The sequence below is a fragment of the Aphelocoma coerulescens genome, chromosome 5 (assembly GCF_041296385.1).
Source record: "Aphelocoma coerulescens isolate FSJ_1873_10779 chromosome 5, UR_Acoe_1.0, whole genome shotgun sequence".
Classification (NCBI taxonomy): Eukaryota; Metazoa; Chordata; class Aves; order Passeriformes; family Corvidae; genus Aphelocoma; species Aphelocoma coerulescens.
This window is the reverse complement of record NC_091019.1, coordinates 20,321,348-20,349,236: the sequence shown is the minus strand read 5'-3', so window position 1 is coordinate 20,349,236 and position 27,889 is coordinate 20,321,348. Positions and strand designations below refer to the sequence as shown.

The 27,889-nt window shown below is 42.4% G+C and overlaps 1 protein-coding gene across 2 annotated transcripts in view; it reads left to right on the top strand.

Annotated features, from left to right (window-relative positions):
- The window catches only part of BRSK2 (BR serine/threonine kinase 2), a 310,856-nt gene that overhangs the window by 191,657 nt on the left and 91,310 nt on the right, over positions 1-27,889 (top strand). For both annotated transcript variants that reach the window (XM_069016975.1, XM_069016976.1), the window contains 2 exons: positions 12,306-12,391; positions 26,408-26,548. In XM_069016975.1, the coding sequence (XP_068873076.1) occupies positions 12,306-12,391; positions 26,408-26,548 (227 nt within the window). The remainder of the gene's footprint in view (positions 1-12,305; positions 12,392-26,407; positions 26,549-27,889) is intronic.

Here is a 27,889-nt window from a genome sequence, read left to right as displayed (position 1 = left end):
GGAACATGGGGGCAGCAGAATCATACCAAAGGATAGGACAAAACTGTAGATAACCCTCAAGTTGTCCACCTGGGATGGAGTAAGACTGTCACCAAGGAAGGGAAAAACTCTGTTTAATGGTTATGTAGACCTCTGCAGGGAAGCGGGATGGCCTCCTAAAATCACCACAGTTCCTTATCAACTGCTGAAATACTGAGTTCTGTATGGCGCAAGAAGAGCATCTCTGTGCTACCTTCCTCACAAATAGGTTTGCATAAGCCAGGATTCAACATGCGAACCTCACAGCACAGGCACTGTTTCCTCGTACCTGAGGTTGCAGCTGGGTTTCCTCAGCATGGCATCTGCCTCAGAAAGACTTTGGTTGCTTTTTTTGTCTGTCCTGTGTTTGTGTGGAAGGCAGTATAAGCTTTTCATGGGGTAAAAGGCTTTCTTCATTGGAAAGAAGGGAGCTAATTATGTCTCCTATAAAGAGATGTAATTGGTTTTCCTTTCTGTAGAGAGAGGATGACATGAACAGCATCCCTTGCCTTTTCATTCCAAAACGCTGTTGTGACCGTAATGCTGAGTACTAGAAAACTCCCCACTTCACAGGTTGTTTTTCACATGTTCCAAACATCTGGGAACAAGGTTCAGCTGCCTGATGAACGTGATCTCTTGCAGAAAACACTGAAAAGTTGGGGTGGGAGGGGGGTAGATCTAGCCCAGCTGTCCATTTCAAATATTGCTGGTTTCAAATTTAGCCTGCCATCTTCTCAGCAAATTGTGAGCACTTTTCAATCTGTACCTATAAGTGTTTTCTTAAGTATTTGGCAAGAGCAAGGGAGTTTGAATTAGATTGTGAAAGCAGGATGCCTGTATATGTGCCAAAGCATCCCAAGGTGTACAGGCCTAAGGTGATACGATTTAAATTTCAATTTTCAAATCTTCATCTTTTTTTGGAATGCATTCTCTGCCACTTGCAGGAATAACTGGAATAAGCATGTCCATCCACGTCTGTCATCTTCAGAGAATTAAGCTAATTTGCTAAACGTTGGAACTTTCCTGTTGCTTCTGCTATGTAATTTTTGAGTCATTAGCACTTTCTTTAGCGATGCATTGTCGCCTGACGTACCGAAGCGTTGTATCCTGTCTTTGCTCTTCATCAAAAGCCAAACAGCTGTGAACTCTGTATTAGATGTGAGGCATAGGAAAGATACAAAGGAATGGGAAGAGGCTCAAATAATGACACCTAAGTTGACTATTTTGAAGATGCACAACCACAACTTCTTCAGAAATGATAAAATACCACCTTCTCAAATTTAAAATGCCTAATTTCATTGCTCTTCCTGATCTCTATGCAATCATGCTGTGTTGGTGGGTGCATCAGCACTGCAGTACAACACTTGTCATGAGAGTATAGGCTGTTTTGGAGTGACACAGGTAATTAAAGGGAGAAGATTTCCATACTGCAGAAGTGATTGTCACTATATGGAAAAGAGGACCTTTTGAGGGTAGGGAATATGTTTGGCTATGGTTTAATATGGTGAAGCTGAAGGATTCATCACTAGAACTCAGAAAGGTTCTGAAATACTGCAGGATCTGAGAAGTAATGTCTGAGGCATAGATTCATAAATAGAAAGGCAGGCCTCATCTTACAAAACACATCTCTAGAGACCTAGAACTAAAAGATGGAATTTGCCCATCATTACTGGCTGGCTCTGGTCTCAATTAGTAGTAAGAGTCCCATGAACACTGAGATAAAGAGATAGGCCAATGCCAAGTACCTTTGAAAGTCTGACCTGACTGAATAATGTATTGGAAAAGATAATGAAGATGTGGAAAATTATTGTATTCAGCTCCAGAGCGTATGCTGGATATGGCCAGAGGTGTCTTAAGTCCTCATTTCCTAAGTAGGTTCAGACAATGTGGAGAAGGAATTATCCCTATCGCCTGTTTTGAGATGCTCGAGAAACTATCTTTACAATGTTGTTTGTAAACCTTGCTTGCCAAGAGGCTTCTTGATCCTGATATTGATGTTGATAGTGTGCAAGATGTCATCAGCACCTCCAGCAATAAGGGACTGGTGTGTGATGAGAAGGATATGAGAAGAGCAGAGATAAAATAACTGAGAAACAAAATGTTCCTTCGTTGCTGTCTTTGATCTCTTAACTCCCAGCTGTGAGAGATCCTGGTTGCTGATGGCAGCAATCGACTAATTTTCTGCAGCTTCTGTTGCTTGTACAAAACAGAGGAAGATGTTGTCTTCACTGAGGGGAGTACAAGTCTTGCTGTAATGTCTTCTGTTGCAGGCTGAACCTGAGGACAGGCAGGGAGTGAGCACAGGCAGCCTCAAGACTGAGGCAAAATAGGCAATTTTATTTCCTCTTCTCTCACTTTCTGCCTCTTGCTTTGTACTTCAATTCCTGCCTTATTAGTCATTCTTTTGAAGATTAAACCCCAATGGAAAGCTCCCAGACAGTGTTGCTGTCTTTGCTGTATCCCTGATGTGATGGAAGAAGTGACAGGCACCATGGGCAAAGCTGTTGTGTCAGGGTTAGCCTCATCTTGAAAGCTTGTGCCTTTTCTCGACACTGAGGTGCAGTAGGTGAGGGAGGGGAAAGTTTTACAACAGCCATTTTACTGTCCACCAGTAGTTGACTCCTGACCTGGAACTGAGGCTAATTTTGTCGTGTGAGTCACCAAAGAGCTGAGAGAACAGGCTTTGAGCTCATCTGCTGTTGGCTATGTCCAAACAGGTAGCCCACAAGTGAAGATATGAAGAGGTTACTGCTGATTTCCCACATTGTTCAGCCCTGTTTTGCCAGGTGTGAAAAAACATGCTTGTGGTTGAGGTGGGTCTGCATGAAAAATTATAATCCCACATCCAGACCAGTGGGCAGGGATGGTTGGAACCAAAGTGCTGTTTTGTGTCATTACAGAGATCCACCAGATATGGTCATGTCCCTAGAGAGACACACTCAGGGCAGAATTATGGACAAAGCAGACTGATTTCTTATCAAAGATGAGAATAAGTAGTTCTTGGGATCAGCGTTTCTAAGATGGAATGGACATGGAAGTGCTAAGGTAGAGCTGGTGCACGTGAGGCAGGAGCTGCTATTTATGCTGCAGGGTGATAGAAACCATTGCCGACCTGCTGGGGCAGAAGAACTGGGCTGGAGAGTTGCTTGGCCTCCCTGAGTACCCAGCCGCTGGCTCCACAGCTTGGCAGGAAGTTAGCTGTTGATGCCTCTGCCTGCAGCTGCCAGGCCTCCCCTTGAGGCTCCCTCTTTAGTGCAAAGCAAAGTACAAACGTGAACTTTGTGAACATGTGTGGCCCTTTTACTTTTCACAGTTCCTGGATGAGGTCCATGCTGCTGTTTGTCTGGGATAGTGTCCCTCTGGGAGGTGCAGTTGTGCTTCAACACTGTATTTTGGAAACAAAGGGGTGAGCTATGGGTTGGCTCAGGCTCTGCTTCTGTCACTGCCAGCTGTGAGGGACTACTGGGCTGAGAATCCCTTCTACACATCAGCTGTTAGTATCTCACTAAGTCTATTAATTCAGCCAAAATGAGATCCTAATAGACAAATGCATACAAATATCTATCTAAAGAGTTAAGGGGCAAGCAAAAGTGAATGACAGGAGAATTAGCAGAATAACAAAAATCATATTATCTCTTTTCCACCCTTTGAAATTAATGATGTTGTTAGGCTTGTTGTGGAAAAGGGCAAGGCAGGGATGGAGTCTGGCATTCTGCCTCCAATCTCTGCAGAGCTCCAGCTGTTCTGCCCTCTCCTGGAGCTTATTTCTTCTTAGGGAACCAGAGATGGCCATTAAGGAAAGATGTAGAGAAGGGAATAGCAGCAATCCCATTGATTGCTTCTGGAAGAGTATTACAGAAAATGTAAAGGACATTTGTGTAAGACAATGCCAAAGAGCTAAACAAGGCCAGTGTGACTAATGGAGAAAAAGAGGAAGAGTGGGAAAGAGGCTAGCTGAAATGCATAGGAAATGGTAGAGAATTCATCCTTTGAAGCTTTTCCAAAACTCTGCTTTTAAATTACTCTTCTTATTGATGGTGGACTCCCTCAAGGATCCAGTCCATAGTACTGTCAGCATCACTTCACTGTCTCAGTCCCATTCCTAGATGCTCTTGGGAACCCCTCTGCCTTATCATATCCTCAACCAATGCTCTCAGAAGCTCCACACTATATTTTTGGCAGAACATTTTGCTGTGCTGTGCTATACTGACTCCTTTATGCTTGCCCATATTTCCTTAATGGGATTCAGCATCTTCTGCATTCTCCACACATTCTTTGGCTCCAGCATTCCAGTAATGTTTTTGGTATTGCCCATAATAAATCTGTGATGTCTCAAATAATACAAGAAGTTCTGCACCTATATTATTTGAAGCTGAATTCTCTTCACCCCTTAATTTTACAGCTTATTTCTCCTCTGTGTGGAGGGACTGTTTTTCTGTAGCTTAGCATAGCAGCCCACAAGACATAAAGTTTTCAGGGCTGTACCATCTCTCTTCAGAAGAAGTAACTTCTGCTGGGGAAAAATTACTTATGAATTGCACTCCATTCCTTCACAGGGCCTTATACACCGCTGAAACAAGCCCAGCATACATTTGTATACAGGCTCCCCAGGGCAGTGGTCACAGCACCAAGCCTGACAGAGTTCAAGAAGCATTTGGACAATGCTCTCAGGCACATGGTATGACTCTTGGGGTGTCCTGTGCAGGGGCAGGAGTTGGATTTGATGACCCTTGGGGGTCCCTTCCAACTCAGCTTTCTGTGATCCTTTGATTCTGTGCCTTGCTAGGGGGAACTAGACTTACAGCTCTACATTTGGGGTGAGCACTGTAGATGTGGCACGGCAAGGAGGGCTGCTCACACAAGAGGGACTGAGTGTGCTGCTTTGGAGCAGTGGTTGCCAATGTTCACACAGACCTGGCTGTGGCTGCTGCATGGGGGTGGCGGGTTTCTCATAAATGCCGGGCTGAGTGCACATGAGTTACAGAAAGCACAGTGGGCATTAACATTAAAAACCAGGATAAGGAGGGAAAAAGAAAGGCTTGTCAAAGATCAGGTTATTTCTCTTGTAGAGTGGCTGCAGGTTTGTGTCCTGTGTCCTGCACTACTCGGCGATGGCAGCCAGGATGTGGCACTCACTGAAGGTAACAGGAGGCACAGGGAGGCTATTTGCCTTCCAGTGAATGGGGCCTATTCTGCTGACTGCTGGCAGAGACTTGTGTGTCAGTCACTCATTAGCTGTGTACCACCGGGCAGCAGATAATCTCAAGTGCTGAATGAATAAATCCACTCCTTGTCAGCTCCCATCAGTGTCTTTTGCATGAAGCCCTGATGCTTCTTAAAGCAGCATACGCTACAGATAAGTCAAAGTGCCATATTTGCTCGGGAGCTGATGGCAGAGCCCTGAGGAGCATGGCAGGTGTTAGCTACAGAGCTAAACCATGACGTTCCTGGATAGGATTTTCCATGGCTAGATAACCTGTAGGATCTGTCCCTTCAAGACCTTGCAATCTATGTGTCAGGCCAGGCCGTGAATCTGTTGTGGAGATGCACTGGCAACAGCAGAAAGGATTTCCAAGAAAATTAACAACAGTATCCCTCCAGTCAACTTAATACTCTCAGAGTTTATGCTAAATTTTGAAATTCAGTGGAGCTTTCAGAGTTGCAGTTTTGAAGGGACTTTGGAAAAAGACAAGTAGAAACTGACCTTTTGCTATAATACTAGTTTGTGGAAAGCAAATTTCCCTCCTAAAGCTTCATGGTATAGAAGTCTGCACATACAAATTTTAAAATCAAATATGCATCTCACTTGCTTCTCACACATACCTATTTTAATTTTCATTTAGGGGGAAATAGCTTTGAGAAGCACACATGCAAACAAAAATTGTGGTGGGATGAGCCCATAATAGAGTCCTCAGTAAAATAAGGAGTTGCTCAGCTTTCCAGTAATTTTCTGTTTGTTGTAAGTATTTTGTAAAGCATTGTCTAGCTGTCTGATTCTATGGAGATCTAAGTCTAGTTTTCCCCCTCATTTATCTATTTTTTGTAAAATCTTCTTGTAATTGCTAATACTTAACAGAAAATCTGAATTCATGTTAAAACATTTAATTAGTCAGAATTGTATAATAGAAGATTTCTTCCAGATACCACTTAATGATCATTAGAAGGTCTGATTCAAATCCCACTTAAGTCAGTTGATGTCTTTGGTTGACTTCAATACATTTTGAATCTGGCTCAATATATTCAGAAATGTGAGGTTAATGGCTAGGATAGCAGTAAGAAATACTCCCTATAGATGCGCAACTTTCATGGTTCTTCATTTGCATTCATAATAGCCTACAGAATAAGTTTTGGATAAGGGTAATGAAAGGTCATTTTAAGCAAAAAGTCAGCCAAATTCAGAGCTTCAGAGGAAGATACTTTAATGTTTAATCATTTAAACCCTGATATTTTTTCCACTTCAACTCTATTTATGTTGCCATAGAAATTGTGGATGTAACTGATACAATGCATTAGATGTTTTGGTATTGCTTAGATCTGGTAATGGCCTAATCTGTTTGGAGGAATGGTGTCCCATCACAGCAGCGATGACCCTACAGGGCATAATGGACCTACAGTTACTTGTTGTATAAAGCCATTTCTGCTTTAATGCTGTTCTCTTCTGATTTTAGGAGTAGCCTATTTCTGTGATTATGGGCAGGAGTGAACAGGTGACCTAGACAGTCTTCAGCAAAGCCAGGCATTTTTCACCATTTTTAACTTTCAGTCCCACATAACATGAAAGCATAAGTACCAAATTAATAAAACCCAGGTGTTTTGCTTTGATATTTCTGTTATGGCAGGAACACAGACTTTTCAGAGAACCTAGTATTAGTTTCTTCCTATGAGATGCCTTTGGTTTTGCCACTTCAACTTCGTGAAATACCAGAGTGATTTACTCTGCTTTCTGTGCTCTCATCATGGAAATGCAAATTACTGCACAGCAGGCCAGACACTGGAGAAAGTAGGTGCTCTGGTACAAGGTTTCCAACCTGAGTTCTAGCCTGAGGAGTTGGATAAGCAGCCAAATCTCTGCATCCTTTGAAGTTCATTCTGAGTGTAGAGAATTCTGAATTCAGAAAAGGTCATGTCCTGGATGAGTTTCTTGTAACTGAGGGACAGCCATGAGTTCTGAAAAGTATTTCATTAGTTACCTCAAAGTAGGGACAACATTAGAGAGATCTTGATTGTCACAGGAAAACCTACTATGCCTACCCTCCCTGCATCATTTTGCTCTGTGAGTAGGGAAAACAGCACAACATGTTTGCATCCTGCAGGACTTTGCTGGCCTTCACCATTTCTGCAGCTCTGGAATTCCTTCTCAAGCCAGGGTTTAGAGCCATATGGGAGCTACTGATGTCAATGGAGAAAAGAGAGGGCTTTCTGCTGTGCTGCTGGTAAGCTTCAAAGCTTCCAGTCAGAAATGTCGTCTGCTGTCCCTCAGCTTTTTGTGTGTAGTTGTTCTTTGAGAAACTGCTAGAAATTGTTGTTGCATAGTGCTTACACAGGTTTGGTAGATAAAATACATGGTAATATGACACAGCTGTGTTCCGGTATGGCCAAATTTAGAAATATATCCTCTGAGAGAAGGCACAACCAACCCTCCCCCACCAGGTTCGGGAAAAATAAATTTTCCTCGAAGGAAAGTGAAGGAGATAAAACTATTTATTTACCAAACACACGGGAAAAGGAAAATAATGCTAAATTATAAAATCTCTCGCTGTGTAGAAAAAAACTGGGAAAGCGTTGGAGTCCTCCCTTTGGTCTCCTCGGAGCTGGGGCTTGGCACAGGGCCAGGCCCTGTGTGCTCGGTGGAAAGTCCTCCTGATGTGCTCTGATGTTGAAGCAGTCCAGTAGAAAAGGGAGAAAATCTGAAATTCCAGGGAAGGAAAAACAAAGTTCAACTCTCAGTCTCTCTCCAGAGAAAAAGAAACTGCACAACTGGCCAAAAACTGACTGGGGAACAGCAAGCTGGGTGCTTCCTCGCTCCCCTGCCACAGCTGAAAAAAAAGTCCCTATCTGTGTGTGACCTTGAACAAGCTGCAAACTGCTTTGAGAAAGTTTTGCTCAGTTTTTCCTTCCCCCTCTCAGGCTCAGATTAAAGGCATAGAAAGGTACAAGAATTAATTTCTGGGCATAGGGCAGCAATATGGGATACACATCATAAAGTCACCCCAAGACAAGCTGTGAGCCTCATTTTTTAGGGAGCAAATTGGTCATGAATGACCCAATAGCTACTGAGCAAAAGAATGCAAAAGAGAAGGAAACTTCCTTCTTCACTGAGACAAAATGTCAGGCTCCCTTGACCTGCTCTCCTTGCCTTCTAAGTGAATTAACACCCTGTGTGCCTGAGTTAAAAAGAAAGAGAGTAGAGCACTTGTTGCCAGTGAATATTTGCTGACAAGATGGACTTAAACCAGAGAGATGTGACTTCCTCTGGGGGAGAATGAGAGGAAAGTAGAGATGGAGGAGAGGGATGCAAAGTATTGCATGATTCCTCTAAGGGTGGTGTTGCCCCCGTGTTGCACTTTGTCATTAGCTGAATCACTGGAGCATCCTGTCAAATCAACCTCCTGCACAGATTTTTAGAACCTCTAATTGGCACCTGCACAGCACCTGCACAGCTACACGTTACCAATGCATTTCCTTTTGCCCTGCACAGCCTTTCACAGCTGTTTCCCTCAGTTTCAAAGCACAGTCAGTAACCCACCATGGCATGAGGCAACCCTGGCTTCAGTTGGGACCCTGTGATGTGACCTGGCGTTTGTGCAACAGAAGAGCTTTGCTTTATTCCTTTATCTTTTAACCATTAGGCAAATGTTTCTCTATGTTTCCTGTTTATCACAGGCTCTGAGCCTCCCTAGACAGGCTATTCTGAGCTTGCCCTGCTTTCTGATAATTGCATGTGCATTAAAGCAAACACCCCTGCAGGGTTTCTCCTCTCCCCTGTCCTTGCCAGCTCAGAGCTGGACAGATTCCATGGCTTGCAAACACAGGGCTGCGCAAAAAAGGCATGCCAGGGGCTGGCAAAGCTCTGGGGAAGAAGGCAAAGCTACATGCTATTTCAGACCTCTCTTATTTGCCAGTGAGTTCAGATATCTCTCCTTTCCTGGTGACATGATGGCTGCTAGGTCCTCCTGAGCCGTGCATCAGTGACATTGCTGTTGAGATCTACAGTCTGTGTCCAGCCCGTATCAATTACTGGCTTTGTTGCAGGGATCTAAAAACTGGACAGGATCCAGGAGAGTCACCCATCAGTGATGACTGCAGTTGTAATTCTGGGGTGGTGGTCTGTTGCATGTTTCTGTAAACTCTTGATTTTCTTTCAAAGGAGAAAGAGGCGGGACACTGCTATGAGATTTTTTGAAGATGGTCTTTATCAGACTGCTGTCTAGAGAACTGGGAGTCTCTAGATCCTGAAATAATACAACCATTAGTGTCTTGTGCCTCTACATGGGGCAAAGTCCTGGACTACAAGAAGTACAGTAATGACACTTTTCCTCCATAAATGCCCTTTCAGAGAAGGATTATACAAAGTCTTACTTGATATGAGTAGATCAGTTTTGTCCTTGGTCTACAGATAGAAGAGGTAGCAGACTGTGGAAAGCTGACTGGTGCAGGCAACACACCACTGAACTGAACACACTGCAGTGAAATGCTGCCAGGCACATCAAGACAGATGCTCTCTACATACCTTGGTTGAAATTGAGACCTCCAAAACTGTATTTCCTCTTAGGATATAGTTCCCAAGAATTTAAAAATATGCATAGAACCTCCTCCAGTCACGTACCTCAAATGAGGAAAGAAAAGCAATTCAGGTTAATTCTTTTTAGTTGGTTCCTAGAGTAAATCTGTAGGTCATAAGTAGGTATTTCCTTTCTACTCTGATTGTCTGTTACCAAACATAGGCCATGCAGTGCTGTAGCTGAATTCCCTTCTCCAAGTGGTAGTCATAAGTCACTGCCTCTTCTGATGCTTTAGGACAGTAACCAAGCAGGACCCTGACTGGATGCTGCCATCCATCACTCACTTGGTGTGAACTTAGGTTGCCACTGAACCAACCAAGGGGTTTCTCAGAAGTGAGTCACCAATGCTGTTAGACAGCCCATCACCAGGGGATTTTATCTTTCATAGGCAGGATATCCCCAGGAGGAAGACTGGGGTTGGATTATCCTTGTCATAGCTAGTGCAATGGTCACATTCCCCATGAAATACCTGTTCTTCCCCATCCAAAAGGAGCTTCATTGGAGTTGCAGTTTCTGAGCAGCTCCAGTACATGTTGCTGATGGTGAATCTCAGTACTATTGGAAGAGTGTTATGATAGTGGGTGCTTCTTCTGTTTTGTTTTTCCTCATTTTTGAAGCAAATCCAACTTTTATCAATTATAGGGCTGAACAAGCCCTCTGCAAATCTCAGTGCATATCTTGTAAGAGAGAAGAGTAACAGGTCTTTTTGAAGAGGAGGCAAAAATGGAATAAACTATCTACCCCCTGGGTTTGTGCTGAAATAGCTGTACAGTTGAAATCTACCCAGCTTTTGTTTCCTGTTTGTGCAAGTGGCTTTCATCAGAGTGCTGGTCATGAGTAAGTTAACACCCACAGAGCTGTCACCATCAAGCACTGTGTATCACTGAATTCCTAGCAGTTCTGGCAGTGCTGAAGTGCATACATACATGTTTAAATGCATTCCCCACTTCTCTGAAGGAGCTATTTCCAGAGATCCCAAGTGTGGAAGTGGAATCTCTCAGATGACTTTTGACTCTGCAGAGAGGAATAAGTGTCTTTGAAAGACTGAGATTGGCACATGTACAAATACACTTTCCTCCATTCTGGTATGTGAGGAAGGCTAAGGATGATGTAGTGCAAAAGTTGCTTTTACTGTTTTTATGTGGTGGTGCTGTAGAGGAAGAGGGATCTGGGGTGACAACCAACATGCTGGGAAATCCTCCTCTGCACAGTGCTGCAAACTACCGCTTTCTAATTTCCTGAAGAGTATCTTCCTGGCATTCAGGTAAAGCTGTCTGTGTTCAGGCTTAGCAGAGGATGTTCTCCCAGGAAGTTAAAGGACATTGAGAACTAAAAGTGTACTGGGCAAGTTCCTAATTACTCATCTGATCCCTGCAGGGGAGACATTAAGGGATGGTTTTGTGGTTTGTTCATGGTTTGTTTGTCAGTATAGCAGCTCGAGGAAAATCAGTTACTTAAAGGACTGGAAAAAACCCTACCTAGTTGTCCTTGTTTGCTTCTTTAGGTCTTTTTCCTGCCTTTGTGGATTCCTAGAAATTTGTCACGCCCGACTGTGCAATGCTTAGACTGCGTCTTGTTGCAGAGTTTATTTCACTTATCCGCAGTCTCCACAGTGCTACATTAACTCCCCTCGACTTAGCCTAGGTCAAATCAGAGCAGTTACAGTGTGGTTTCAAGCAGCAGAGCAATTTTGCTAACAGCTGAGGAATTGCACTGACTCCATCCCTAATGAATACCCTTAGTGGTCACGATAGGAATTTTGGGTGATAACAGGGCTTGCACTAATTACAGGGACTTAGTCACAACTTGTTAACTCAGCGTTGAAAACATGCTCTTGGAAGTAGCCATCCTTGGGCAGACTGGGAATTGAGGGAAAGCACAGTCTTGCGCTTAAGGCTCTGAACGCCGCATCTCCAGTAATCTGCTTTAATTTCTTGTTGTGCCTTGTGCTTCTTATGTCACTTCTTATATTTCTTTCCCTTTCTGTGCCTCAGTTCTGCAGCTATAAAATCACACTGCTGTATGTCTTCTCCCCTGCATGCATGGCAAGTTCTTCAGGATGGGGATTTTCTAACATTAATTGAGTATGCAGTTCATAGTGCAGCCACACCTGTGGCTGTGGGAGGTCAGGAGAGCCCTACGTGACATCTTAGAGTTTCTGTACTTTGAGAACATGTCATTGGCTTTGGATTGTGAGGCAGGAACAGCCTTGAATGCTCATATAACTCCCACAGCTAATTTTCTTTGGTAGATTTGGGACTTTTCTTTCAACCTTGAAATTTTGTGGGTTTTTGGTTCCGCAGGGCAGGGAGTGCTGAGGCTGAATAAATTGAATTTTTCTTAAATTATGTAAGTGGTAAATAAGCTACATTGTTACAATTTTCTGTATCCTCTGCATATGAAGAGGAGTGGAAAATGGATAAATGGGAAGAAAATGTGTGACAATATCTAATGTGTTCTAAGACCAAGCTTCTAATCTTCTCTGTTTCTTTTCGTTTCTTCCAGGTGGAGCGGGAAATAGCCATCCTGAAGTTGATAGAACATCCCCACGTTTTAAAGCTGCATGACGTTTACGAAAATAAAAAATATTTGTAGGTATTACTGGCTTTTGCCAGACAAAGGGGAAGGGAAGGAGAAAGAAAGGGAGGGAGGGAGATCAGGGTTTTGGAACTTGGTAACATTTCTGAAAGAATGGAATCAGGTGTGTTTTTACCCTCTGCTGGTGTCTGTGTGGTATTTGGTATGTGGATGAGGAATGAACACTCATTATTTCCCTGGCTTTTCTAATGTTTTTCTCTGTACTTTCATAGAATAATAGAATCATTTAGGTTGGAAAATTTATCATTGTCCAGCCATTAACCTACTGCCGTCATATTTACCACTAAATCATGTCCCCAGGTGCCACATCCACACGTTTTTTGAACACTTCCAGGAATGATGATTCCACCACTTCCCTGGACAGCCTGTTTCAATGCCTGACCATCCTTTCAGTGGAGGAATTTTTCCTAATATCCAATCCAAACCTCCCCTGGTGCAATTTGGAACCATTTCCTCTTATCCTGTCACTTTTTAATTGGGACAGGAGACGGACCCCCACCTGACTACAACCTCCTTTCAGCGAGTTGTAGAGAGTGCTAAGTTCCCCCCTGAGCCTGTCTTTCTCCAGGCTAAACAACCCAACTCCCTCAGCCTCTCCTCACTGGACTTGCACCCTGGACCCTTCATTGTCCATCCCTGGATATGCTCCAGCACCTCAGTATCTTCCCTCGAGTGAGCCTTTACTTAAAAGAAACATATATGCTTTTTCTTTTCCTACTTAAAATACAAGAAAGAGGACAAACCAATGTTTTCTATAAAATAGGAAGAGAGAAGGAAGGTTTGTACCCGTAAGATCATGAACAATTTTGAATCAAAGCTGTAACAGACTTACAGTGGATAATTTGGATAACCTCCTTTGCCTAATAGTTTTCATTGAAACCCTCAACTCTCACTTAAAAGTGTTTTAAATTTGTCCCATCAGCAACAGATTTTGGTTTTAAGGGCCACTGTAATCCCCTGATGGTTCTGCAGTGACAGTTATGTAGCAAAGCTTTTTTTTTTAAGATTTTTTCTTTCTCCAGATCATTACCAGTGCCAGACAGGGATGTTGTCCACAGACAATCACTTTAGCTTGATTTAAGGCACTAAATATGTTGTATCTGTTGTCAAACAAACACGCCACATTAATCTTGGCACAACAGGAAAAAGATCAATGTTCTCCAAATACAAAAGGGTGACCCAGTAGGGAACTCTGCGATTTCCAGCTTTTTATCAGGTTATTACAGGTAGAAGAGAGTGGTTAAAAAAGATAAAACAGTTTTTAAAAGCTACCATCCATTGGTGACCTCTTTTTAGTGTCTCAACACAAGAAGGGAATGACTGTTAATCCAAAGAAAGTGTGTTGAATGGAGGTAACAGTCCCTCATGGACTATTCAGCCAGTCTTGTTACAGGAGCAATGAATTCCTATTCCGAGAAGCGAGGCCTCTCTGCCTAAGGGTTAGCTTAGTAGAGCAGGCAGTAATTTCCTTTGGATTCCCCCTCCTCCTTTGAGGCAGAGCCTGCCATCCATGGTGGAATGCAGTTGCCAGAAAGAGCTCGTGCAGGCACTGGGTGGAGGTTGGCTCAGATGTTTTCGGAGCTGTGTGCTGAATGCTCTGTCCTCAGTGGCATAAATGGTCATGGCTTCATGAAGCCCTGTTTGCTGCAGATGAGGACAGAGGCTCAGATTTAACACAGCCTGTTCTGTGAGCAGAAGGGCAGCGAAGGGAAATTAGGCTTTACAGGGAGTACCTTCTCCTTTAATCCGGAAGAGAGGCAGAGGACATTTTCTCTGTATTCTGGATAAAGAGGGCATGAGACCCCTCTTTTGATTAAAAGAGAGGCAATGCTCTTCTTTGTGATCTTGGTTTCTGTGTTGTGTAATCTTAGGTATACACACACACTGCATGAACACAGCAAACAGCTGATGTGTTGATGTGTTCCAGGCAGGTGTAGTAGACTTGAGCAGAGGTGACAATGTATGAATACATGCAGAAGAAAGGCCACAAGTGGATGGGCTGTAGAGGTGCTGAAGCTTTCTTCCTGCTCTGAATACCTGTGAAGCCAGAAGCTGAGCTTCCCTTCTTTATCCCATAAGACTTGGGGGCTATTTTGCTCCCTGTGAAAAACATCTAGAGCTCAGTGCAGTGGGGATGGCATTACACTATTATTTCAAAAAAATTACTGCATTTCTTGGCAGGAAAACATCTTCTGATGAAAATCACCTTGAAAAGGAAAGCATCCCATATCTTTAAGCTATGTCTGGATATCCTGGCTTCTAAAAAACATTGGGCTCCAAAGCATGCTTTGCCAATGACCATTTAGCCTTGAACAATCACTAAGTCTGCTTTGTGCTGTAGCTCCTCTGCCTGTAGGATTAAGCTGTCTGCATCCCCCTGCAAAGGCACCGAATCCCTCTGCTGAAAGACACAGACTCTGAAAGAACCAATGACTGTTAATTAAGTTTCATTTTTTATTAGTCGCTATTTTAAAGAAAGGGCACAATGCAGAGCTTCTGCCAAGCCTCCATGTTCAAAATTAGAAACAGCTGTGGCCTTTGATAAATCTGAGAGGTGGAAGAGAGGGTCTGTGCAGGGGTGAGGTGTTACAAGTGCGTGGGGGCTGAGAAGTGTGTATGCATGTACCTTCCCAAATAATAAGACACAGTGACCTCTGGTTCTCACCAGCATCAGAAAAGGGATTGTTCTCTGGTTGTGGCAGCACCTTTCCATCATGCATGCCATCCCAGCACTAGCAGTAGTGGCATGGTTTCAGAGGAGCTCATGAGTTATGGGTGATATTTCAGAAGCCAGAGACTAATCACAATGCAGCGCTGGGGAGTATTTCCTCGATAAATGTTAATTTCACAAATCATGTTTGACTTCTAGTTTATGATTTAATTTGTGACAAGGGGTTTTGGTTGAGTAGATTCCTAATGCAACCATGAATCAAATCCTTTTTCCACAGTTTATTTAACACTGAGAGTGAGTTTTAAAAAATAATAATAAAAATCTGTTAGCATATGTGTGTTAGCCAAGCAGTCTTTTTCTGTTTATTTTGGTAGGGTTCTTTTTGCCAAGATAGTTGGAGAGGTGGAGATAGCTATCAAATCTATTATTCCATCTCTTTATCCATCATTTTGAGTGGTCTTATTTAGTAAGACTGCGGACTACGCATCTAGGTGTTTAGGGAAAAACACAGCAGCACTGTGGCTCTCTGTAAGTGATATACAGCCTCAGATATATAATGTGTTGGCTAAATGAGCAATATTACTGACAGTTTAATTATTTTGTGTTTGTTGTATGATCACACTGATGGCCTTCAAGGAAGATTGGGAGTCCACAGTAATAGATAATTTAGAAATAGCTATAGACAATCAATGCCTCCCTCTCTGCCATCATATAATGTCAATAGACAAAACAGCCAGGAAGGGGGAGCATCCTCCCTTTTTAAAGACCAAAATGAGTCAAAGCGGCCTGGTATGGGGAATGATCAGTGGGCTACCAAAACCTGTGAGCGGACCAGTCATTTTGACTAAGGAAGTGCAGACAGTAGAATTTTAGGGAAATACAAACCATAGAATTACCACAGAATGGGTTCAGTTGGAAAGGACCTTAAATATAATCTAGTTCCAACCCCCCTGCCATGGGCAGGGAACCCTTTGATTAGACCAGGTTGCTCAGAGCCTCACCCAAGCTGATCTTCAACACTTCCAGGAATGGGGCAGGTACTAAGAGAAGGAGCAAGGCAATAACAGATAATAACAAAGTTTTGGTGTGTGCTGTAATACACACTGGAGGGGACACACTCCTTTGGTGATTTCTGCATTTCAGATGAGCTGTGTGAACCTGGGGGATGATCCTCTTTTCTCTGTGCTATGTATAGAAAAGGTCTTTTCAGAGTTGACCCTACACTGAGTTTGTGTAGCAACTGCAGAGGAAGATGGAGTTCCTACACTGTCAGCAGCACAACCACTGTGAATGAGCAGGAGGTTCTTGTTAGCAGTCTTGTTGAGGATTAAAGAAGAGGAAACATGCAAAGCCCAGTCCTTCATGAGTGAAGTGACTGCCTCTGGTGTTTTCCAGGAAGCAATCTTATGCTTTATTCTTAAATCTCGAACATGTATATTTACTGCATTTTATTTACTGTGTTTTATGCAGTATTATTCTTCAGATCACAGGAAAGCAGCTGTCCCACTGTTGGAGGAGCTGTTAGCTTGGCAAGCTAAGGGCCATCATACAGTCCACAGGAGATGGAACTTCCCTTTCCCAAGGGAATAAAGCCGACTAGTACAGTTCTGTTGCAGAACTCCCAACAGGGGTGGCACTATCTGTTTTGATATCATTTGATTAACTATTTAGTTTCAATCGTCAGGGGCTTGGTGGGGAGTGGAAATAAAATAGAAAAAAAAGACATAGTAGGACCACTCCATGCCCTTTTCTTTCAGTTGTTTGTACTGGTATTTCTTGATTCCCTTTCCACTGATGTCTGCATCTGTATCTGTAAATTTCTGTGGCGAGATGCCTACAGATATTTGTGTATATATGTGTAGATTTATGTTGAATGATTTTCAGATCTTCACATTTAAGATTTAAAATTTCAAATTTTGTGGCAGCATTTAAATCTCTATGATCCAACTTGATCAGCATTTTAAGCAAGAATCTGTTTTGAGAGGAGGCATGGACACCAGACAATTGCTCTCTGAAATGTGCCATGCATTCCTCAGCACCTTTTTCAAATAGAAGCGCCTTTCTCATCTTTCATCAGTACAATGCTATCACTGGGCAAGTGCCCATATCTCTTTGCAATGTACACAACACACCACCTTCTGATTTCAGAGGTGAAGGTGCATCACAATGAGCCAGATAAGAAAATTAAAATGTCCTCCTACCCATGCACAACTCATTCTGGCTCATACAAAATCAGCTGGCAGCAGGAATCGAGGACTTAACAGCTCTGGGGGTGTCTGCAGAGGCCTTTGTGCTGCCTGTCCTCTCCTGCAGGGTTTTCCTGTAATTCTGTTTATTTTTGTTTAAAACTAATTGTGAGATGCCAGAGGATGCAGAAAATAGAAAAAAAGGTTCTGCATGTTCTTGTTAGTGGTAGGCCAAGACTTTGGCATTCAGTCTGTCTGCAGGGAAACATGTCTAAAGGCAGAAGGAGAGTTCAGAAAGTCAGAGTGGCTCCTAAGTCCCAGAACTGAAAACTAATTTCGTGGTAGGCATGCACCTTGGGAGTGAGGCTGTGGGATGTCAGGTGCTGTGAATACAGGGAAAGAAAATAAAAGATTGGAAGGCAGAATAGCATTCTACCTGAGCCTTGATTAGAACTAAGGAAAATATTTGTAACCAGCTACTTTGACCCCCTTGTCTTCTGCTGTTGACTTGTTTTAGGACTGTCTGGAGTTTACAAGCATGTGTAGCCAGAAGAAAGCCAGTCAGTGGTAGGAGTGGAGCCAGTGCATGTGAGGTTTGGAGTTCAGGGTGGCTCTGGAGACGAGGGGCTGGCCAGAAGCCAGGGAAGGGATGCAGGTGTCACCGCTCACAAGGACACCAGCCTGGCACAGAGCAGAGCTGGTGGTGGGAATTAATGCTATACCCTGTGCAACCCAGTCTTAATAAGCTCAACCCAAAAGCCTGACTGTATCCTCTGCTCACTGCCTAATGTGTGCTTGGATATCATCCAGGCCACGATGCTGAGCTTGGGCAAAAACGGGCCCATAGTGGAGCAAATCTGTGACATGAGCAGTTCTGTGAGATGTAGCTTCAGAGCCACAGTATATTCCCATGCCTGACTCCTCTTTTAGACTTTGGTAGGTACTGCTCTGTGTGTCTGGGCCCTGGTTGTTGCAGCAAAGGCCACTTAGCTCTGAAGAGCAAAGCCCCAAAGTATACAGTCACTAACAACTGCAGCAGTGGCCTGATGGGTGTTGTCTCAGCTCTGCCTATCCTGTGCTGAGGATCCCTCAGGCTAAATCCATTCCATATCATGTGCCCATATAGGATGGCTGCTGCAGTACCTTGGCATACATGACTATACACCATGAGGGCACTGCTCAAAACACCTTTCATCCCAAATAAATCAAAGGTGCAGAGCTCAACAGCATAACCTCTTACAACCTCTTTTCCCCAAAAGACCCAACATGTTTATGCCCAAATGTAACCAGCAAACAAATATAATGTCCATTCAAACATGCAAACTCGAGTTAAAATTGTCTTTTAGAAAAACGAAATCTAACACATGCACATTTTCTCGCAGGCAGGGAGGGTGGGGGGGGGAAATAATACAGAGCTCCTGGCCCACTGCCAAATAAGGGTTTAAAAATTCATGCCCGCCATAAGAAATTATATAACTACTGAATAATGTATAGGCTGTGCCAATAACAAGGGGCTTAATATCTGATAGAGATTATTTAATCAACAGAAAACAGTGCAGAGAAAAAGCTGTCAAAGAACTACAGAGCATGTCAGCTTGGGCAACTTCTAACCTCGTCCCTGCTATGTATATGTTCAACCATATATATATGGAAGGACATTTTGTAAGTAGGGTGGTAGCCTGGAAGGAGAATCCCCAGGTCTTTTTTCTTCTAAAAGCTTTTCTTCGTTGGTCTGTTGTTCCAGACATATCCCTTTGAAATGCAGTGAGCTTTCTAGCTCTCAACTAAATTGGTCAAAAGGAGTAGCCAGTTCCCTGTGAATAATCTGCCAGGATTACTATGAGATAGACCATGGTTCATCAAGGTTGTGGCAGTGCCAACCCCTACCATTTGTGGTGCAGCCATTTCAGTTTGTGTTTGATTCTGTGGCAAAACTTAAGAGAGTTTTACAGCTGTTGGCACAGTAAACATCAGGACAGAAGAGAACTAAAGACTTACCTGTCATTATGATGGAGATTCTCACCTGATGTTTTATGTCTTTGTGTGTATCTCTTTCTGTATAACTGGGTTTTGCATCTTGCTGGAGTGCATGGCTAAAGTTGTGCATCTTAAAAACTAACAAGTGCCACATGGATATCTAGTCTAATTGGGGCATAGTAAAAGTTTTAGGGCATTGCCCAGTGATGTGTGATGGTGCCCAGTGGTACATTCAGGCTTATGTAGAAGATCAACCTACTTGTTCAGGTTAAGGAAGGTTGTGCTTTATACATGTAAATGTCATATCATTTAATAAAAACAAATTATTAACTGCTTCCCTAGCAGACAGCTAACTGCAAGCACTGATGGACAAACCTTCTATTGACTAATTAAAACAAGATGTGCCAATTGACTTTCATTCCTAAAGCATTAGAGAGTGTTTCTTGGTAATCTTAATTTTTTGCATTTATAAATACTTACCTGAAATACTTTGTGTTTCAGCATGAGCTTTCATCTAGAGATCTCTCCAGTTAACACTTCTACAATAATAAATAATAATCGGTGTAGCTGTTAGTGTCTTGTAAATTGTCCTGAGAAAACAAGAGCTGCATACCCCACTGATGGGCTGCTGTGGGCAATCCCATCTAGCAAGAATTTTAATATTTCACACCATTTTTGCTACTGGCTCAAAGACAGCTTTTTGTTCTTTACAAATTATAACTGATGTGTTTGTTTGGGTTTGGGTTTTTTGGTTATTTTTCCAGAAAAAAATCTGGTAGTGCATGGTTGTCATGGTTTAGTATAATTTGGGTATTTAGTAAAGAGGGCATCAAACCACTACAATGGTCCTGGTGATCTCTGTGCCAGTTAGTCTTTCTTTAACAGCATTTTTCCAGGCATTGTTCAGAGCCAGCCTGTTTCTTTAGTTACAGTCCTGATTTGGAGGTAGCATGTAGCTGCTTTGCCTCAGTGAGGGCTCTCTGAATTATTCCTCAGAGGTCCCCAGGGCGTGGGCAAAGGCACCTTTTAAGAAGCTGTGGTATAGTCCACCAGATGGAAAGGAGAAATAATCATGAAAAGTGTCTTTTTTTGCCATTTTAAGTGATAGGAGTGTAGTGCAACAGTAATCTATCTAATCGTGGAGAAGTCCTTGCTGTGCTGGCACTGGGCAAGAATGGGAGACAAAACCAGGTTACAATCCCACACACAAAGCAACTCTTGGGAATGGGAAGTCCAAGCTGCTGTCAAGCATCACAGCAAAGACCAGCCTTCAGAAAGGAGCTGAAGAAAACTGGTGATGTAGCTGTGTCATTTACAATGATGCTCTTCCAAGTCTAGAGGGGATGCCGTGAGAGCACACAATTGTTTGCCTGGATATTTAAGGAGTGGAAGATGGAAGCTGGCTTTGAAGACTGGTCAGAGACAGAAGTCAACCACAAAGGCCAGGGAGGGGATCCTAGATTGGTTACAGAAGGGGCTATACGGTATCTAGAAATGAAGGAAGCTAGATAAAGTATAAAAAAAGGAGAACGATGGAGGCATGGAAAGAGTGGTCAAAGTGGAAAGCTAAAAAAATGATATTTCAGTTGATGGTCTGGTATCTATTTTGAATCACCAAAACTGGAGCCAGAATGCATTTATCAAAGTAAAAGATACAATGATGGTGATGATGAAAAATTAATTTAGATACAAGATACCTAGCTAAATTTAGACATGAAATTTTAGCTATGTGGATGGACAGGAAATCCATTATCTTAGAGGTATAATAAAGAAAACGTCTAAAAGATACCAGTACAGCCAAGGTGTAGGGACCTGACAAAAAGCCTGAGTGAAAGGTAACACCCACACTACAAGCCTGAACCCAAGCAGTGTTATCCCTGGGGGTAGAGAAAGGAAGAAGTGTGAAGAGATTGTGAGGCTGAGTTTTGTTTTAGCCTTGTGTTTGAGCTGATGATAGGACAACCAAAAATGCCAGAGTTGGAAACTAACATCTTCGTTTATTCAGGAAAAAGGAAAATACTGACTTTTTATCTGAGTGTCTAAATTTGCAAATGTGAAACTTGTGGGCTCTTACACCTTGTGATCCCTACAATACTGACAAGTTAAGGTGATGAGGAGGAGAGGCACAGTACTTTTTTGTTAAATTTCTAGTCTAGGCTACAGAACAAGCCACAGTAAACCACAGTCAAGCTACTGTGAATTAGAGAGGTCTGGGGTCTGTGCTAGTTCCTGGCACAGCTGGAATCTGAGGTGCACAAAGGTAGTCTAAGACCGTATTTCTCCACATTCATCTTGTCCATGTCTTTCACATGCAGAAATCATCCCTCATTTGCTATACTGTAAGGGTTTTTATTACTTTACTATTTTGGTTCCTGAAAGAATAAATAAAATTAACAAAAAAGAAAGAGAGGGGGGAGAGAGAAAGAGAGAGAGAGAGAGAGAGAGAAAGAAAGAAAGGAAGGAAAGAAAGGAAGGAAAGGAAGGAAAGAAAGGAAGGAAGAAAGGAAGGAAGAAAGGAAGGAAGAAAGGAAGAAAGAAAGGAAGAAAGGAAGAAAGGAAGAAAGGAAGAAAGAAAGGAAGGAAGAAAGGAAGAAAGAAAGAAGGAAGCCTAGAATTATTCTAAGCTTGCATCTCTGATGATGTGTAGTGGGTCATTTGAGGTTAGGAACTCAGAATCTTATATTGAGAAGGTGGTGATGATGGGATGCAGATGGAAAAATGGCAAAGGGAATAGAAAGAATGCTGTTGGATGCAATCTCTGCTCCTTTCCAATCAACACAATTATTCTTGTATTTAGAATTCAGCTTCTTTGCCTTAAAAGATCAAAGTCTTGTCTCCTTCAAGAACTGAAACTCAACTAGAGATTTTTCGTTTCACATCTTGGCTTATAGTAGGGATGAGAAAATAATGCAAAATGTGGACCTTGGTGTCTATGAAAGTGAGCTATGGCCTGTAAAAATATTTGCAACCTCCTAGAGAATATATCTAGTGAGGAAAAAGTAATTGAGACTTTAACATACACCTGGCTTCATATTGAGTTGCAGAACTCTGATGTTTTCTGGCTTTTCCAATGTCCAAGCAGGCAAAGGGGAAATTGGTGGTGGAGACAGCATGGAGTAGAAGGCACAAGAGAAAACAGGTGCTAATCCCAGCTCTGATACTGGGTGACTGTAACCCTGGACAAGTCAATTGGCTTCACAGTTCCCTATCAGTAAAGAACAGGAGGTTAATGCTTGTTAAAACTTGCTTCTCTCATGTGAAATGCAAGGATTAGAAGAGCTGGTGTCCACAGCACCCAACATGTGAGAGCTAAGTGCTCTTACAGAGTCTTTTGTCCTAACACAGGTCCTGTCTGTATCATCACAGCATGTAGTGCTCATGCTGCCAGCCAGAGACTGGGTCTTTCCTTTCCCTGAACCTCCTTGAAATGGCTATTACAGAGCAGGTTTTCTTACATTTTTACAATGGGAAGGAAGACTGATGCTGTCAGTCTTACACAGACAGGATTAAAAACCCTCAAAACTTCATTCACCAATACGTTGCTTTTCATCTCTAAATGTAATAGGAGAGAAGTTCTGGTTACTGTTTTGGGATTTTCAGAATTTGCTTGCTTGTTTAGAATAAATGGGAAAAGTAGTACAATAATGAAGTGAAAACCTGTCATATCTGGGAAAGATAAAAGGGAAGAGAGACTCATGAAAATGCTGCTTCGTGTTTTTTTCCCCTACAGGCTACGTGTTATTTACCTTCTCCTAGATCCTCCAAGAGCTGGCATTGGCATACTTCCAATCCTATAGCATTTTGCCAAAGTAAAGGATTTTAGGTGCTGATGTGAACATAGAAGATTTGGATTCTTTTCTGTGACATGGATTCAGGAAAGATGTGGTGTCTGTATGTCTTATTTTCCAGCCTAGGGAATAATGTTCTTTCTTTCCTTTGCGTTTTCTGTTTGGCTTTTCAGAGTGTTTATTCTCTTCTTCTGTGGAGTCACTTAGGCACACTCACACACACACAGATGGGCAGATACAGATATGCAGCACTTAGTGGGGTTTGTGTAGCTGTCCAGTGGTACTCCGAACCAGTGCAACACTTGGAAATGTTGAAACCCCTCTTTGTCAGCCTGTTTGGAAAGAACAAGTGTACTACTGTGCCAGGTAATGTGCCAGCAGAACGCTGGCTTGCACAGAGATGGGGGCAGGTGCTGAATTATGCCCTTGTTTAACAGAATGTCTCCTACTTGGGGGCTGTCCTAAAAAACCCTGCAAGGTACTACAGGGAATAGGCCTGGCAGATAACAACCTGAACTCACAAATCGTAGCTGCAGCTTAGACACATAGTGCTTATGGAATGATCCCTGCAGCATTTTTGTTGCACTCAGCCACTGAGGAATGTGTTTGTCGTCCTTCTCACTCATGTCACGTTGGGGGCTTTGTCAGATCAGAATACATCGTCTCTGTGCTTCTCTGTCCCTTGACTTGTCATAGGCACAAATCTTTTTCAAATGCTCTCCCCTGTTCATTTCCATTATTATATCTAGTGCTTCTAGGTGGCAAGCAAAAAATTAATAATCTTGTAAATGTTCCCTGTCTCTCAATTTGTTTTATTTTTCATATGTGTCAGTGCATTTTTGTTGAGTGTTTTTAATAAGATGAAGTTGATGAAAATAAATTGCTTCGCAGTTCCTGCTGTGGGTGACAGAAATGCTGGGTCTGTATTTTTCAAAAACTATTTGTTTGAAGCCAGTGTAGAGGGTGTTCTGTATGTCTGTAACTGCAATCATCTTTGTAAGATACCTCCCAGAAAAAGAAAGCAGCTAGCAGTTTGAATTTTGGGGGCAAGATGCACTGCTGTATCCAGCTTCTGCTGGGCACAGTGAGAAAGCAAGCTGTCGAGAAGAATTTTAGGATTGATTCCATGCCAAGATTGGGTCTGCCATGTTGGATAGTTAGCCAGATCTGTCTCTAATATGAGAGGGAGAATGAATGCTACAGCAAACCTTCGTATCAGACTGTCTGTTAGCCAAGGCTTAGAAATCAAGGATTGGGACTTGACAACGTAGAAACCCCAGTGCCCGTGGGTGCTGCGTATCAGCTTTCTTCTGTGTTTGAATGACTTGCTCAAAAAATGTCATGTCTATAAAAAGTGATCTCCAAATTACCAAGGTCTACCCAGCAGACAGGTGGGCAACTACTCATCTGTTTGGCGAGAAGATAACCCACATATTCCAAATGAGATTTTCAAGTTAAGATTTTTCTCTTTTTTAACCGATTTTAATGGAAAAAAAAGTCAACATTACTATGTTTCTTGTAACTATTTCAGCTTTGATCAAAAAATGCAAAACTACAATTTTAATTCCCTAAAATCCATAATTTTATAGTTTTGTCCAATTTTTATGCCCTTTTAGTACTTATTTATCTGGCAAGACAATACTAATGTCTTTCTTTCTGTAAGGCAGAAAAGTGCTTTCTCCTTCTGTAGCTGGGAACTGACACATGGAAGTTACACAGGAGATGATGATGGACCAGGAGTTCAGGTCCCACTTTTGCAACTTGAAGGCTAATGCCATTATCACTGAGCAAACTTTACTTTCCTCAGAACTGCTTTTAGTCCTTCTACTGTCCTAGCTTTTTGGAAATGTTGAAAACAGGACTAATAAAGACCCCAAATTTATATTAATCTTCTCCACTTTTCATTTCAAATTCTGAAATTTCTGTGGAGATTATGCTGTTTGAGGTACAGAAAATACAGTATCCTGGATTAATTACTCTTCATTGCCCACTCAAATTTGAGGATTAATTCTGGTAGTAAAACTATCCTGCTGTAAAGCAAAGGGCTGAGGGATCATACTGCACATACAGTTCAGCCTGGTCTGATGTGCTGTTGGGAGGCAGGGACTGAGAAGTACACTCAAACTTGTTTGTTTTTAAAGGGTTCAGTTGATGGTGTTCTGCCACTTCCCTGGGAAAACTGTTTCACTCCCACTATTAGGCAACATTTCCAGAGATTTATACTGTCTTCGTCTGCTTGGCTGCCTTTCATTAGCCCTACTTAAAACAAGAAGATGGTCCATCCATGGCAAGCCCTTTACTTCCAGAAGGTTTCACTCTTCGCTCTATGACTGCCAAGAGTGCTGGATGAGGTCAGGAGTTTCCTCTCCTGCTCCTAGGTCCCCTTTGTGCCACATTTATTCACTCAGTGCCACATTTTTCACCTGCGAGTTGTAAGGCCAGGCAGCTGCTCCAGCAAATCACTGCTGTTCAGCAGCAAAAGCTGAAGCTTTTATAGGCTGCACACACATGTAGTTCTTTTTTTTTTTCATAATCTACATTGTTCACCTACTTTTAATTCATTCTGGTTTCTTGACATGTGTCTGGTTCTGTCTGAGTGGAGCTTTGCCACAGCTGTTTTATAAAAGAATTGTCAGCTTGGTTAAAGGACCTGTGGCTTCTTGATACAAAGTGTTACTCCACTATAGCTTTAAGACCTGCTGTGGAAGCTCATACTTGATTATTCTCTGCTTCCCTATTACCGCAGGCCTGGGCCCTAGGGTGTATCACCGTGTCCCGCAGCCATAGGGAGGAGCAGGAGAGAAGATCCAGCAGGCAGGAATTGTGCAGCAAGATTGATTTATTTAATTATTTTACAAACTCTTTTATAGACTTTTTTCTTCATAGTCTAATTGGACAAAGGACCAGCCACCCCTTGGGGGTGACTGGCTAAAATCCTAAAACATCCATTGTCAAAATATTTTTCTACTATACCATAAACAAGACTTTTCAAGGTTGCTGGTGGCTTGGTTGTTTACATTCCCTGCCACCTCTTCTGTGAGAGAGAAAAGTCTCTCACAGACTTAGAAAATAGCAAGAAAATCTTCACTAACAGCATTTTTGTACCTACACTTCCCCTTCTGGTCTTTCGAGTAATTTTTAGCTTCCTGATTATGATTATGTCTTGCTATGACACTGAATCCAACAATGGCAGGTCTGAAGTTTGCAGAACCCCTGTCAAACATATTAATCACTCCTGATTTTAAAATTCCTATTCTCTTCCACTGTTATTTCTGGAAGTGTTCTCCTTGACTACGTATAAACAGAGGTGTTTGTATATAACTGTGTGAGTGTGAGGGGCTTGGTGTGATCACATACTTACAAAATCCTGGCTTTGTGTTTTTCTAGGTATTTGGTGCTAGAACATGTGTCAGGTGGGGAGCTCTTCGACTATCTCGTAAAAAAGGGAAGATTGACACCAAAAGAAGCCAGGAAGTTCTTCCGACAAATCATCTCTGCTTTAGACTTCTGCCATAGTCATTCAATATGGTGAGTACAGCCATTTCCAATGGGCGTTCCCTGCTACATAATAAAGGCATCTCGATACTTTTAAGTAACTGATGTTGTAAAGCTCTAAAAGCATTGGGTAAAGTGCTGATGTATTTTTTAATTCTTGTCCAGCTGTGAGACAGTGTATCAGTCACAGGTAAACTCTTCATGGAGAAGGTTGTCGTCCATCATTTCCAACTGGAGAGGAATTCATTCACAGGGAAGGCTTTAAACAGGAAAACCAAAACCACCAAGGAAAAACAGTTTCATTTCTATAATTTTTGTGCCACTTACTAATTACTAAGAATTACACACACTATAGCAAAAGGAAACCCCGAAGAAACTTCGGACAACTGCAAATACAGCAAAGTTGTTTTATGGTTTCCTTCCGTTTTTGGAAACCTGCGGGCTTTTGGCAACCTTTACTGAGTTCCCTCTGGGCATTTGAGTCACTGTTGCTTTTAATTTCCTTTCCAGTAGGGAAGAATTTTCTTGCTAACTCCATCATATTATTTAACTGTGGAGTGTGGTTTAACCTGTGCTTTCAGGTGCCATTTTATATTGGACCAGTTTCTCTTTCATCTCCAGCAAGTTGAGATAATTTAAATTATACTGAAATCAAGTTGTTGCAATCAGTCTGAGCACAAGAGTTTCTGTACAGCTACTGACCCATAACTGCCTGCTCATTTCTCACAAATGCAGCTCCTTGCATTTGGATTGGCTGGGGGAGAACATTTACATTATGTCTGCCTGGCTGCTTCTCCAAAGCCACAGCCAGCCATAGATCCCCCACTCCAGGAAGCCAAGGACCACTCAGAGATACTGCAGTAGCTGGATTTGCATAATCACTGTGTGGTTACTTCTCAGTAGCCATACAGGGATTTTCTGTAACCTCAGTTCTATGCTGAAAAGTCACAAACCAGATGGCCACAGCGAAAATGGATGTTAAATATTTAACTTGCTCTTCTGGCCCCCTCCCCCTACTCTCTGAGTCCTTTGAACAGGAAATAGTGATCTGTAAGAGAGCGTATTTCTAATAAATTGAAAGGGAAAGAAGAGCCTTTCTTGAGGATAATATTAAGAAAAGTATACTGTATAAGAAGAGTATAACAGCATACTCTTAGTATGCTGTTATACTCTTCTTATAAGAGGCAGTTCAAAGGTGGTGGATCTGGGTGAGAAGGTCCTGAGGACAATGCCTATCTGACACAGGCAGAGTTACAATAGTCAGAGAAGTTCCCAGAGAAGCCAAGAGCAGGTTGCATGCCCTAAGTAGAGGATCTAAGTTTTCTCTGTTGGCAGTGACCTCTGAGCAGTTTTATTCTGTGAATTCCACAATTT